The 10,862-nt window shown below is 36.9% G+C and overlaps 1 protein-coding gene across 7 annotated transcripts in view; it reads left to right on the top strand.

The window, feature by feature from the left end:
• Positions 1–1,025: 1,025 nt before the first annotated feature.
• The window catches only part of myo1ea (myosin IEa), a 44,297-nt gene continuing 34,460 nt past the window's right edge, over positions 1,026–10,862 (top strand). For 6 of the 7 annotated variants that reach the window (XM_052560781.1, XM_052560779.1, XM_052560778.1 and 3 more), the window contains exon 1: positions 1,027–1,313. In XM_052560781.1, the coding sequence (XP_052416741.1) occupies positions 1,305–1,313 (9 nt within the window). In that variant the 5' untranslated portion in view covers positions 1,027–1,304. Of the gene's footprint in view, positions 1,314–10,862 lie in introns of all 7 variants that reach the window. The other variant, XM_052560782.1, reaches the window with a different exon arrangement.

Raw genomic sequence — 10,862 nt, 5'->3', positions numbered from 1 at the left:
TACGTTTTTGAAAAACGTCCCTCATGATTAATTTATATGATCAAAATACAGTAAAAACAGTACTAGTGTTAAATATCTCTACAATATGAAATATTTGGAAACTTTTATCTATTTTAATCTATTTTAATTATATTTTAATATTTTAATTTATTGCATTATTACAGTCACTTACAGTGTCACACGGACCTTCAGAAATCATTCTAATTTGCTAATTATAGAAAAATGTCTTATTATTATAAGTGTGATTATTAATGTATAAGCTTTTTATATATATTGTGATGTATTTATTTATTAGATATGCCTAGAAATCTTTTGTAACATCATGAACATCTTTAATGTCACTTTCGATCAGTTAAATGTGCCCATACTGTATGAAAGTAATCTGTCAATAGATGGCTGAGTTGTGTGGAGTGAAACATTTTGTCAGTCCTAGTTGTTTTAAAAGCTTAGGTTTGACTGGATGACTGTATGAATATATGTTTATGAATAAGATCTATCACAAGGTTTCTCTCAAAAAAATTGTCAAAGGTTGCTGAAAAAACTGTGAACTAAAAGGTTCCACTTGAAATATGAGCTGCTAAAAGGTGAATATAGACTTACATGGCTGCAAAGATCTTTGTGAAGTAAGATGAACATTTAAAACATGTTATGATCATTGACATGCAATATAATAACAGTAATAATATTAATAACAAACATAAACTATTTATAATAATATGAAAAATATACACTTCACAATAATAATAAAAAAAAATTGGTTAAGACCTGTAAATGACTAAATAGAGATAACATTAACCTATACGTCATCTTTAGATCAATTGCTTCAATAATATTGTTATATTCTATTTTGCCTTATTGTTCAGTTGCTGTAGTAGTTTCGTTTATGCAGCCTGCGCCTCGCTGCGCAGATAGGACGCGCTTTAATACACCCAAAATCATCTGGTGGGATTCCCTTCGGAATGACGCGCGCGCTCCTATTGGCTCCTATAAGGCGACGCACGAAATTCTCCATTTATGGGTTGTTTTCCTTTTTGATTTCGTCATAGCAGCAGACACAAGGTTTAACTTTGTAGAGCAGAAGCTCGCTGCAGCACAGTCAGTGCGCTCGAGCGGTTTACCGGCGCGGTCTTCACTATTATGGAGCGGCGACACTGGTCCTGAGGAGACATTTGACAAACAGCACCTGAGGCCAAAACGAGACCGTGACCGTGACATCACACAGAGACTTTTAATAGGCTCATTTTGTTTGAATTAACAGTTACAAACGGATTATAACAGAAGGTCGGCTGCGGTGTGATAAACGAATGAAAATGGTGAGTGAAAATATGTTATCACAGTCACCAAAGTTACAGAGATAAACACAAGGGACACTGCTCCTGTTTTAGAAACTGTTTTCCAGCATCTTTATCGACATACAGTAGCTTTCTGTGGTCATCTACATCAAGTAAACGAATTGTAACAGCTAACGTTACTAGATTACACATCCCTATGGATGTGACCATTCATATATATATATATATATATATATATATATATATATATATATATATATATATATATAATACACACGATGATATGAAATTGCATTCGTAACTGCTCAAAATTCAGATAAAAAGCTTATTTTTCAGTGTGGTCAAAACAAGTACAAACTAATACTTTTTCATTCTATATTAATTTCATACAGTTATTACATTTATTATATATGAATTATATTTACTGGATAATTGTGTATGTATAATACCCTATGTATGTTTTTAGTTCTTATGAAGATCTTCTGAGTGTAGTGGCTGGTCTGCTGGACAAACAGCCTCAGCTGGGTGTCATATTCAGCTATTGTTAGCTCTCCATCTCTTGTTCACTTAGAAAGAAACAGCCTCTCCTTTCTCAGCCCTCCTTGATCAGGTTGTACATATACTGGTCCTGGTTACAACACAGTTTCTTGCTATTTTTTGCTACTATGTGTTTGTCCAGCCTTGTGACAGATAGAAACCATTGTGTTTCCACTTTCCCAGGTCAGTGTTCCTGTTAGACACATTGCAGTTATTGTTTTTAACTAATTATTAACACATTCTGTAATGCCAACCTGATTGGTCTTATGTAATAGTGGAAAACTAAGTTACACACATTAGTGTCCATGGTTACAGGACACAGAGAGATGCAGGTAGGTGCATGTGAAACTCACTTCCCCTCATATGCCTATAAGGATGGGCTGGTTTCTACTTTGAATGAGCATGTGCTAATGCGTGTGTACACAAAGAGACTGTTTCTTCTTGTTATGGTTGAAAGAGACACCATCTTTTCATAGCTCCTCAAGCAATATTAGGCTTCTGTTGCGCTCGAAACTTTTCGGCTTTGTATGATCCCTGGATCTCATGGTAGGATGCTTTCACAGACCCTGCTTGTCTCAAATTCTGTGCCTTTTTCAGCCTATCAGCAGAAGTATGTAGCAGCACTGATACATGAGAAGATGTGGAGAACAGGTACAGATCAGGTGGAAAACAAGTAAATCCAGTTCAGCTATCTCTTCAATGCACGTAGAAACATTCTCTGCAAGCCACGCAGAACTACTTCACCTTGGGCTTCATGTGTATGGGACAAACCTTTTTTGTAGATGCTCCATGCCATCTGTGGTTCTTAGTATGTATTGCAATATTGTCAGTCAATCTTGGTAAAGCATCGTTTCTGCACAGAATAAGACGACTTGTCTTTAGCTGTGCTCATGTGGTCACAATATCACAGAAATCATTAGTGATTAATTAAGTTGTGCTGATTGTTTCTGTAAATTAGACTAAAACGGACTCTAGAAGAGTATACAAGCACTATTCTTTAATGTTACCATTGCTTGTAAAGTCCCCATTCATTTCTAATGATAGAATGTCACATATCAGGCCAAGCACAGTGTGACCTGCAAGTATGTATTCTATATAACTATATCTATTGAATGAATAGGAGGAGTTTGTAGCTGTATTCGTTTTGACTGCAGTTTTACATCAGAGTATCCTTGATGAGTCTACTCATTTTGCTCATGACAGCTCAAAGGAAATGGAAAGATTTCTGAAATATGAACTAGCGGTAATGTATGTTACACAACGGTGCCCAATTTGATGTATACCAGCTGTGCAAGAGCAATTTAGGTTGATTATGTAATATATCACTCAGTTGACTGAACTACTGTATTTAGAAACTATACCATAAAGCTTTGTGTGTGTAGTGTGAGGACATTTTTGTCCATAATGCCCTTGGTATGTCTTCGAACTCAATACACTGAACACTGTTTTAAAACAGGCCACAAAAATCAAGATGACTCTTCTCCAAAATGATGTAATAGACATTACAGAAAGATATTGAGTACATATTTTTATTGTTTCCTCTCCACTGTTTGGTGTACACAGTATCTGGGTCCATTGTGATTGGTCTCCTAATTTCAGAAGTGGTTTCACAGGTTAAGCTGTATCTGGTAGGGTTGTAGCATTGTTCAGTTTCTTTTTTCCTCTTTTCCTTTTTCTTCCTTTGCCAGATGCTGAATAGTAGGTCAGTATGGCGGCATATGTTTTGCATCAAGAACTGCAGATGGGCGGTACATGCTGAGTAACCCCCCCCCCCCCCCAATTAAAGGCTCTATGTCACACTGCCACAGGATTGCTGAGGAATCCAGACTCTTTCTGGAAGAGTCAGCAACCCTCACCTAAACAAGAGAAAGGTCTATTAGGATGGCTGAAATCTGTAGTCTCTATTTTTCTACATTAACTAAAAAATTTAGGAGTATGGCAATTCATTTCTCTCAATATCAGCTAGCCTTTGATGCTGGCTTCTTTGATGTTGTTTTATTGTTGGTTCTTAACTACACCAAACTGCTTATTAAAAACATCCAATCTAGGAATCATCCCCCCCACCCCCCACCCCAGTTGCTTGAATATAAAATCTATCTACTGATGTGTTCAAGTTAAGATTTACATGGTTTGTTTAAAGAGACATTTGAAAAAGATGAATGAAAACATCAATTAGAATGAAATAAACCCTTAATTGGAAAATCTCTATTGACCTTTTCATCGTGATGTGCACCATATGAAGACTAGCAATTTTGCCTAATCTGTCCCTTGGATATTGCATCTTTGTTTTTCTCTGTGGTGACTCTGAATGGCTGTTTCTGTTGATATCAACCCCATTTAATGTCAAGCTTGTCACTTCCTGGAGATCATGTATGAAATTTTGTTAGAACTGTGAATTACATGCCATCCACATGAACAAATCAATTCTTCTCAACAAGGATTGTTGACTTTGAAGACTTATAAATTGTTAAAAATATATATGCTGTACTTTGTACTTTCAAAATCCTAGAAAAAGGTATCATGATTTCCAAAATATGTAAAGCAGCACAACTAACTTCAATATTGATAATAATAAGAAATGTTTCTTGAGCATCAAATCAGCATATTATAGTGATTTCTGAAGGATCATGTGACACTGAAGAATGGAGGAATGACCGCAAAAAAAAATTCAGCTTTGCATCACATGAATAAATTACTTTTTAAAATATATTCAAGTGGAAAACCTTTTTATTTATGTTATTATTTTGATCTTAAACTTTAGTGAAACAGCAGTGTATATGCAAAGCAGACCTACTTGTTTACATAAATGTATTGCTAGGTTGTTATTTTTTCCCATTTTTATTTGTACAAACATTATATTGAGGACATAAATGTCCTAAAGAAATTCACAGGAGAAAAGAACAAGAGCTTCATGGCTCAATCAATCACCGTATGTGCGCTAACCACTGGGCTACAGTTTTAATAATATTTTTATTTTGATTGCTGATGTGAAAGATCACTTTATCCCTAATAAAAAGTAGATTAGACTCTATGCAGGCCTAGTTATGTTAAAGAGTTGGTCTTGAGAAGCACAGAGATGGGCTTTCAGCTGTGAAATGAGATCATTGTCTCTGTGCTCCTGCCAGCTCCTCTCACCTTGCCTCTCCTGTTTCTCTCATCTGCATTAGTCTCTTTTGCGGCTTCCCTTGTGCTACCAGCTTCTAAAAGCAGGTCAAGGGGACCAGTGAGCAAGTGCTATCAAATATTGTTCAGTTTTGAGAGCACATAAACTGTTAAACAGACAGGAGTTGTACAGAGAAGCCTCTTGTTAATGATATCCAGTATGTGCACATTCATAGCTGATGTTTGCTTACAGACAGAACAACTGTAATTTTTTAAACTGCAATTAAAGCCATAATGTTTGAAGCAGATATTTAGTTTCTTAGTTGGATATTGTAGAATTAGATTTGTGCTAGGTTTTCTTCTGGGTTTCCCTATACATGAGCTTGTTTTTTCTGTGTCTGTTTGTGCTGTATAGTTTCTGTTGAGGTGACCGTGGTTCACTAGGCTGTGTTTACTCATCAAACTCAACCCAGGGCTACAGAATGACTTGTGGTCAAATATTCCCACAAGCCAGAGGAAAAAGCAAGTGAGAAGACCATAACAATGCACGGTTTAAAAGATGATTTGCATCAAAACATTTTAAACTATTGTTTCATGCTGCCAATCTCATTCCTGGAATAAGCACAAAGGTCACGAGGAGGACCGTTGTTCACTTTCACACGTTTCACCTTCATGGCATCCTTTTCTGGCCCAAATATCACTGTAGTGTTGCCTCAGTCTGGTTTTAGCTCAACAGTGTTTCTATTTATCTGCAAAACTGACCGTGACTCTTTGAACCCAGCCTGTGAAAAGTTTGTTCACTGATATTATCAGTCTGTATCTCATTCATGTATTTGCATATGCTTTGTAAGTAATGGGGAACTATGCTCAGAAATTCAGGCACATTAGCCAACTGAATGTCCTGAGATTGATGGAATAGCACATTGATACAGTGCTAACAAAAAATAACAGATTTTAATCCAAATTGAATAAAGATTTTGGTCTCAGTTGTCAAGTAAAAGCACTTGAATGACTATAAACGGCAAAAAAAAAGCTTTATCCAAGTAAGTGATGTGGCATCATTCAATGGGAGTGCCAACAGTGACATGCTGCTTAATACCATTGAATATTGCAGCTGAATAAAAACGCTTGCTAGAAACCATTCAATCTTTTTCAGTATGATTTCACCGTCATTGGTGTGATCTGACCCATAATCTTCTTGGTCATCTCAAAGTTATTAGTCACAGAGTATAAGGCCAACAACGTTCATCCTGTTTCATTTCCTAGAGGAAGTGTGATTTACTTAGCTCTTCTTTCAGATGAAGTCAAATCAGCCATTGCCAGATAAATCTGCTGCTAATATTGTATTGTAGTTGTATTCAATATTTATTTATTTGTTTTTGCTTTTTTTAGCAGTTTTTAGCGATTTGACAAATATTCACTTTCAACCATGCAGTGAATTATGTTTGGAGGGATGAACAAAGGTTTCACTGATGTCAGGCATTGTAGGCCAGAACAATTGATATCATTTCTGACCGTTTTGATGCTTAAAACAATGAAAAAATGTTTTCCGCTCTTTTTAGTAGTGCTGAGCCTTTGAACGCTTTTGTCATTGTCAAAATGAGATCAGACGGTTGAACACGTAGAGGTGGCTGGCCCACATGCTTGGAGGAATGTAAATATTTGTGCTTTTGATAAATCCCTGGAAGTGCTTCATAAAGCTAGAAGCATGTGTTTGGGTGACCATTCACTTCAGAACAGTGTAACTCAATTTACTGGACCTTCATGACAGCACACTGGCCAAGGGCCATTTTTAAGTGAGAATTACGATATGTCTTATCACTAAGTAGGTCAGTGTATGTGGCTTGCTTTTTTATGTGAAACTTATCCTTTACTGACAAAATATGTAGTAAAATTAGTAGTAAAAAACTTACTTTAGAAGTCACATACGGTAACTCTGAACATAACATGACCTGTGCAGCATCCAGAAACAGTATTGGACTATTATTAACATGAATACAATATAGTCATCATTTCATTTCAACTCAGTAAATACTAGAGCTGAAACAACGAATCGATTTAATCGATTAAAATCGATTATTAAAATAGTTGTCAACTAATTTAGTAATCGATTCGTCGCTAAATAAATTTTATTTGCCATAAGCGGCTCATTTCGTGCATATTTCAAATCTGCGGTGACCAAAGTGTGGCAGTAATGAGCCACCGGAGGTTTTACTCAGCCAGTACAGCAGGTGAAGTAGCGAATAGCCAATAGCTGGCCTCGTTTTATGTCACGTGCTTCCCGAACAGCGTCTCTGCAGCATTCAGCGGGAAGTGGGAGTACTTTACTTTGAGCCTTCAAAATGAAGAGTAACCTGTAAACTCTGCACTACTGAACTGTTTAAGGGGCCGTTCACATATCGTGTATTTTGCGTGCTCAAGTTCGTTATTTCCTATGTAGGCGCGCAGTATGCACTCTCATAATGGAAGCGACGCGGTCGCGACACGCACGCGGTGCGATGCGCCCGTTTTTCCAGGCGCGTCCACACCGCATCCATTTATCCTTTGCTGAAATTTCCGGGTCTTCATGGAGAGGGCACGTCATGGAGAGAGCACGTCATGGTTGCTTAGCAAAGGCAGACGCCTCAGGGGCGCTTTGGAAAGAAGGAGAAAGCGGCGCGACTAGCGTTTTACACGCGTTTTTAGAAACGTTTGTTTTTAAATGTTTGAGTATATTTAAAATGCACTTCTTTTCTAAGTATTCACTGCTCTTTTTCACACAGCAGGTTTTTTGTGTGTCCCAATTTTTTTTTTTTTCTGGACAACCTTCTGATGGATTTTACTTTAAATTGTGAGTTCCATTCAGGTTTCATGCCATTGGCACTTTTTTTTTTCCGAAGGATTGTTTACAATTTCACAGAATAAGCTATAAAGCTTTTTCCCAGTAAATAATAAAATACAATGCACTGCAATTTTATTCTGTTTTATCCTTATACTTCGTGAAAATATGTTCTCAAAGATTCCTTAAGCTTTGTTTGGGATGTTAAACTACTTTAGGAGCTCTAAGGACTGCCATGGTGAAAACAATATTTGAAATCTCCTTGTGAATTTTGCTAGAGTATGGGTCAGTGTTTTGATTGCAGAAGAGTTCGACAAAGGATTACTAACATAATAAAACAACTCCATGTATATTTTTGATGAGGATATGACAATGCAAAATGGTTAAAATCTCTTAAAAGTCTATGCTGAATGATAAAGACCCTTTATTAATAATTTCATTGGGGAAAAAATGGAAAAAACTAAAATATAAGTACATAAACCGATTAATCGATTAATCGTAAAAATAATCGACAGATTAATCGATTATCAAAATAATCGTTAGTTGCAGCCCTAGTAAATACACTGAAATGCTCTTGACTATCAGAGTGATAAAGCTGTGTGCTTGGCAGCGGCACTGATGTGAGGTCTCAGTTTGCTGGTTCTGATCAGAGCCATTACTCAGTTGGGAACTGGGGGATTTGTTCTCGTCACTTGCCAGCTCCCATTTCCCGTTGGCTATGAGTAAGATCGCCTGATCCGAAACATTCCTGTGCTGGTTCTGTTTACTCTTCCCTGATTCTGCCATCACAGGGAACTCACACACATGCCTGACCACAGTGAACCATCCCGCTCAGTCTCCCAGCTCATTCCACCCTGTCTCTACAATTACAGCAGACGCTCGGACTGTACTGATATTAGATCAGCTTGAAAGGATGACGTTGACAAATGCCACTGCCATATACCTGTTTGACTGGCCCTTCCATTCCCTGTCTATACAGTAGAGCATTTAAACGCATTCTCCTCATTGTTATGTAGGTGTGCTCGAGGGTGTTGTTCAGTCAGGGATCTCAATCCTTAAAGATCAGCTCAAAATAGACACCAACAAAATAGCTAGAGAGGACTTGGGCTTCTCCGTTGCATTTAATCAAGTTCCCACACAAATGCCTGACTTTGATTAATTTCTTTATTACAAGCTTCTCATGTGGGCTGGTAACATGTCCCTTAATGTTGTGTTGTATCTCTGTGAAAAATTAGTTTAGACAGGACAGTTTTATGAGGCAGAATTTATTTATGCACCAGAACACTTGTAGTACAGTAGCAACCATGACGACAGCTCTCAAAGGGATAGTTCAGCCAAAAATGAAGATTTTTGTTCATTTACTGTTCTCGCCCTCATGTTGTCCCAAAACTACATGACATTTTATTTCTGCTTCGGTTCATTAAAGAACATAAAGCTCCCACTAAGGGTTTTAATTCACAGAATAAAGACACACATGTTTGGAACAACATGAGGGTGAATAAATCTGAACAGAATTTTTAGGTGATCTGTTAGGGCTGGGCGATATGGAGCAAAAAATATATCTCGATATATTTTGCTATATCTCGATATACGATATATATCTCGATATCTTTACAGGAAAAATAACCCCCAAAAAACTACTGCAAAAACAAATATGGCAAATATTACATGTTAAGGGGCCTATGAAACATTTTATTTTTTTCTTCACCATATGTTTTATTGTTACCTAATTCTGTGTTTTAGCATGTGCAATTATTTAAATGCATAAAAACAACTTAATTAGTTAAAAACAATTCTTAAAATAGCCTTATGTGAAATGTTTTTTTCCCTTCAGAAATTCTGTGTATTTACATTTTTCTGATTATCAAATGAAGGCATAAAACATTCATTTAATTTATCTTTTAATTATTTAAAATTAAGCAAACTTTATTTTTTGGTAAACAAAGGGGATTTACTATTAAAAATAAAACATGGGAGAAATGTTGTGTGATTATTCCTTATAAAATTATGTTCGTTTCATTTTAATAGTAGTAGTAGTGGGCTATGTACATTCTGCTGAACAATAGTGATAGATTTCTGTCAAATACTTTTATTTTGACGGGTTTACCTTTACAGTTCTGTGTATGTGATACTACAGTCTATGATGTGATATATGAGGGTAGTTTTACTCAAATCAGACGGTCAGATGCTCATGAAGTGACTCTGTGCAGTTCTGGAGATGTTCCTCATGTGTTCACGTCTTTATTTAGAGAGAGGAAAGACAATGAAATCAGCGCGAGCGTTATGCGAGCTTCAGTGTTTAATGAATGAAGACGCGCTTCTGCTCCATTCGTTGACACAGACACGCAGAACATGCAGGATTCATATTTAAATAGACTTTTCCGGGTTAATATTTGCAGATATTAGTCCATTTCGCGATTTGATGTAAGTGCATGACCGACTTTTGATTAATTCATTTAAAATTTAACCAATTCCGTGACATTCCGCGTTAAACTGTAAATTCAATTTTTTATGACTGGATTCCGCGATTCCGTCCGCGTTTCATTGGGCCCTACAGTAGACATCTGCCTGCCGTTCGCCCTACGCCTTAAAACTGAAGTATCTCCATATAATGGAGCCAGTTGTCTTTTTTTTTTGACTAGTTCTCTACACGCGAGGTGAGAAGGGACAAAAGCAAGGAGGCGGGGGGCGAGCGAGCGGGGGCGAGCACAGCACAGGGAAGGCAAACACGCAAAGTGGCGGAATCAGAATATAAACAATATATCGATATATACGATATGTCAAAATCCATATCGTGTTTAAAAAATATCTCGATATATTTTAAATATCGAGATATCGCCCACCCCTATGATCTGTGCCTTTAAGAGTTTGGCTCTTAAAGCAGTTATTGAATCTTGTTGCCAGGTGCTGTGTAGAAAGACAAACAGGTATGGAAATTACTTTTTTTATTACTTTAATTTCCCAGTAATTGTCCTCTCTGAGCCAAATTATGAGGTGGCATTTGTTTGTGTACACAAAAAGCGTAATTAAATGGTGTTATCTGCTTACCTTTGTGTGGATAATCAAACACTGTAAAAGCCTTGTGATGAAAGCTGTGTGTGTGTGTGTGTGTG

This window comes from Carassius gibelio, chromosome B7 (assembly GCF_023724105.1).
Source record: "Carassius gibelio isolate Cgi1373 ecotype wild population from Czech Republic chromosome B7, carGib1.2-hapl.c, whole genome shotgun sequence".
Taxonomy (NCBI): domain Eukaryota; kingdom Metazoa; phylum Chordata; class Actinopteri; order Cypriniformes; family Cyprinidae; genus Carassius; species Carassius gibelio.
Note: the sequence above shows the minus strand (reverse complement) of the source record. Positions and strands in the feature narration are given on the sequence as shown.